This window comes from Ceratina calcarata, unplaced genomic scaffold (genome assembly GCF_001652005.2).
Source record: "Ceratina calcarata isolate Rehan_Ccalc_2016 unplaced genomic scaffold, ASM165200v1 scaffold286.2, whole genome shotgun sequence".
NCBI lineage: Eukaryota > Metazoa > Arthropoda > Insecta > Hymenoptera > Apidae > Ceratina > Ceratina calcarata.
This window is the reverse complement of record NW_017150944.1, coordinates 13,742-16,478: the sequence shown is the minus strand read 5'-3', so window position 1 is coordinate 16,478 and position 2,737 is coordinate 13,742. Positions and strand designations below refer to the sequence as shown.

At 33.5% G+C, this 2,737-nt stretch overlaps 1 protein-coding gene across 1 annotated transcript in view; it reads left to right on the top strand.

The window, feature by feature from the left end:
• LOC108623657 (E3 ubiquitin-protein ligase AMFR) overlaps positions 1-2,737 on the top strand; it is a 26,197-nt gene that overhangs the window by 18,689 nt on the left and 4,771 nt on the right. The window contains exons 4-5 of the mRNA XM_018022327.2: positions 761-1,083; positions 1,819-2,191. Coding sequence (XP_017877816.1) covers positions 761-1,083; positions 1,819-2,191 — 696 coding nt within the window. The remainder of the gene's footprint in view (positions 1-760; positions 1,084-1,818; positions 2,192-2,737) is intronic.

Here is a 2,737-nt window from a genome sequence, read left to right as displayed (position 1 = left end):
CAGATTCGTTATAAAATTTGAAAGAGCCCAAGTCCATTCAACATAATTTAAAATGCTTCAAATTGAAAGAAACAATAATATTTTGCAATTAATTATTTATTCGTTTTCTCATCTAAATATTATAAATTCTATTTTACTGGATATTTTGTAGTTATATAAATATTACTGCAGTCTATATCTCTTCAAATTATTAAAAATTCTTATAAACGTTCGCAGTCTAGTAATGACCCATAGAATAAATTGTAGATGTCGTTGTATGTCTGTAGCACATAGATATTGAACTGTAGTAAATTAAATGAATGATATTTAAAATTGCTCAAAAGTTTATAAACACTTTAGATTTATGATACTTCAGTCTCAAATAATGTTTACACTGTCTTAAAGACGAAAAACTAAATATTTCACATTTCCTATATTATAAATCAAGTAATGTTAGTAAAAATATCATTCATTATGTGCTCCGAATTATTTTCTAAATATGATTAAAAAAAATAAGTCTTCCTATCTGTAAAACTCAAGTTGATCTCGATTTTTTCATGGAAACATTATTTTCAAAATTTTGTTTACTCATACCTATTGTACAATATTGTACATTCCATTCTACAACTCTTATCATGAACTTTTTTTGTCAGATATATGCAAATGGATGAAAAATCGTGCGTCGCGTTGAAAGCAACACCCTGTATATTGAATTTTCTCATAAATTCTTAAAATCAAGTAAGTGGATAGACGATTGTACGATCGTGTCATTTTATTTCAGTGCATAATGTTGGGAGTGAGAACGATGCACGTGATGGTCCGGTACATAATTCATTTATATGACACCCGAGGAGCTGGAACCGCCGCTCAAACGACCTGGGACAAGAGAGGTCCGTTGACCTATTACACAGACTTAGTAGCGGAATTGATAGTATTGACTGTTGAGTTCTGCCACAACATTCACATGCTGCTCTGGAGTAACATTTTCCTGAGCATGGCCTCCCTGGTGATCTGTATGCAGCTTAGATACCTCTTCTACGAAATTCAACGGAAGATCACCAAACACAGGAACTACCTCGCCGTTTTAAATCACATGGAGCAAAAGTGAGTATTTCTGCTTTGTACTTCAATGAGAAATAACACGATTAAATAAATAAATGCTAATTTAATAATACATAACGTACATTATACAACATAGACATAACATAATAATACGCGATGCGCATTATGCAATGCAGTCTCTTCTGTAAATAGTAATTAAGAGGCTAGGTCTCCGTACGTACACGATAAGGTAGAGAAGACATGGACAACCTTTCATACAAAAATCCTCGGAAAATCCAACCGAGTTTTAGGAAATTATACAAACTTCACGATACTACCTTAATTCCTTAAACAATATTCATTCACATAGTAGAATGTTTAATAATATATACTTCATATTGAACAATAAATTTGTTACGTACACAGGGATAAGAAAACTTTAATAAACACTCTTGTTAAAAAATAATACTAAGATTTGTTTTGAAATATTTATTTTGAAAGTGGCCTAAATCCATTTATTTTAAAATCGAGATATTTAAGGGTTTGCGTTCTATATAGTTTTAAAAGTATCGTTAACTGATAACATGATAGTATAATGTTTTTGAGTTTCGAAGGGTGTATTTAATTTACATTATTTAAAAAATAGGTTTTTGATCAATTTCGCCATTTTCGAAACAGCAAAGCAGCTCATGTGTAACAAAAAATTAAAAATAGTTACTATTTGTCGAAGCTATGCATTTATATTTATTCATTTGTACTATAAGTTATGTATATAAATTGCAATATGTACATTTGCAGTTATCCAATGGCAAGTCAAGATGAGCTGTCAGAGAATCCGAACACCTGCGCGATTTGCTGGGAGAAGATGGAGACGGCGAGGAAGCTACCCTGCGGCCACTTGTTCCACAACTCTTGCCTGCAGTCCTGGCTGGAACAGGACACTTCGTGTCCCACGTGCAGGCTCACCTTGACCATGCAGCCTACTCACCGCGAAATCGCCCAGGAACTACCTACAGAATCGGAGACACCGGAAAGACGAACCGAGAATCACTTCTTCCATTTCGACGGATCCAGATACGTTGCCTGGCTACCACGTTTCTCCCTTGCTGTGTCTCCACCGCGCAGGGATGGCATCGACAACAACTCCCAGATGGACGCTATGATCAGACAAGTAAGTCAAGTATCCGACTTTTCCAGTTTTTATTCAATTATTAATTTGTTTATTTATTATTAACGCAATTTATCATTATTGGCTATGTCGCAAATTTTGCCCTAACACAATCAACATTACTTACGTGCACAGGGCTTTTATTCGTTGAATTCAATTACTTAAATTGATATTATAATGAATAATTAGGGGTCACGTGGTGGCAGAGGAAAAAGGGATTTGTCTCAGTGAGATGTCTGGAAAAATGTTGCTTTCAGAAAATATAATACGAATAAAAAGAAAGAAGTGTTTAAAATAAAAAGAAGAAGGATATGAGTCCAGGGAAAGAAGGCACAAAATAACATTAGAGACAATTATTTTATCACCAAATGTGATACCTTTTTCAAGGCCGAAAGACATGAAATACATAATTATTACTACTACTATTGGGTTGGGGAATAAGTTCGTAGCGTTTTTACCGAAGACTTTTATTTAAACAAAAAACAATAATTATATCAATAAGTTAATCAATTATAGAATCGTTTTATGATCGCAGTTCATTTTTTCCGC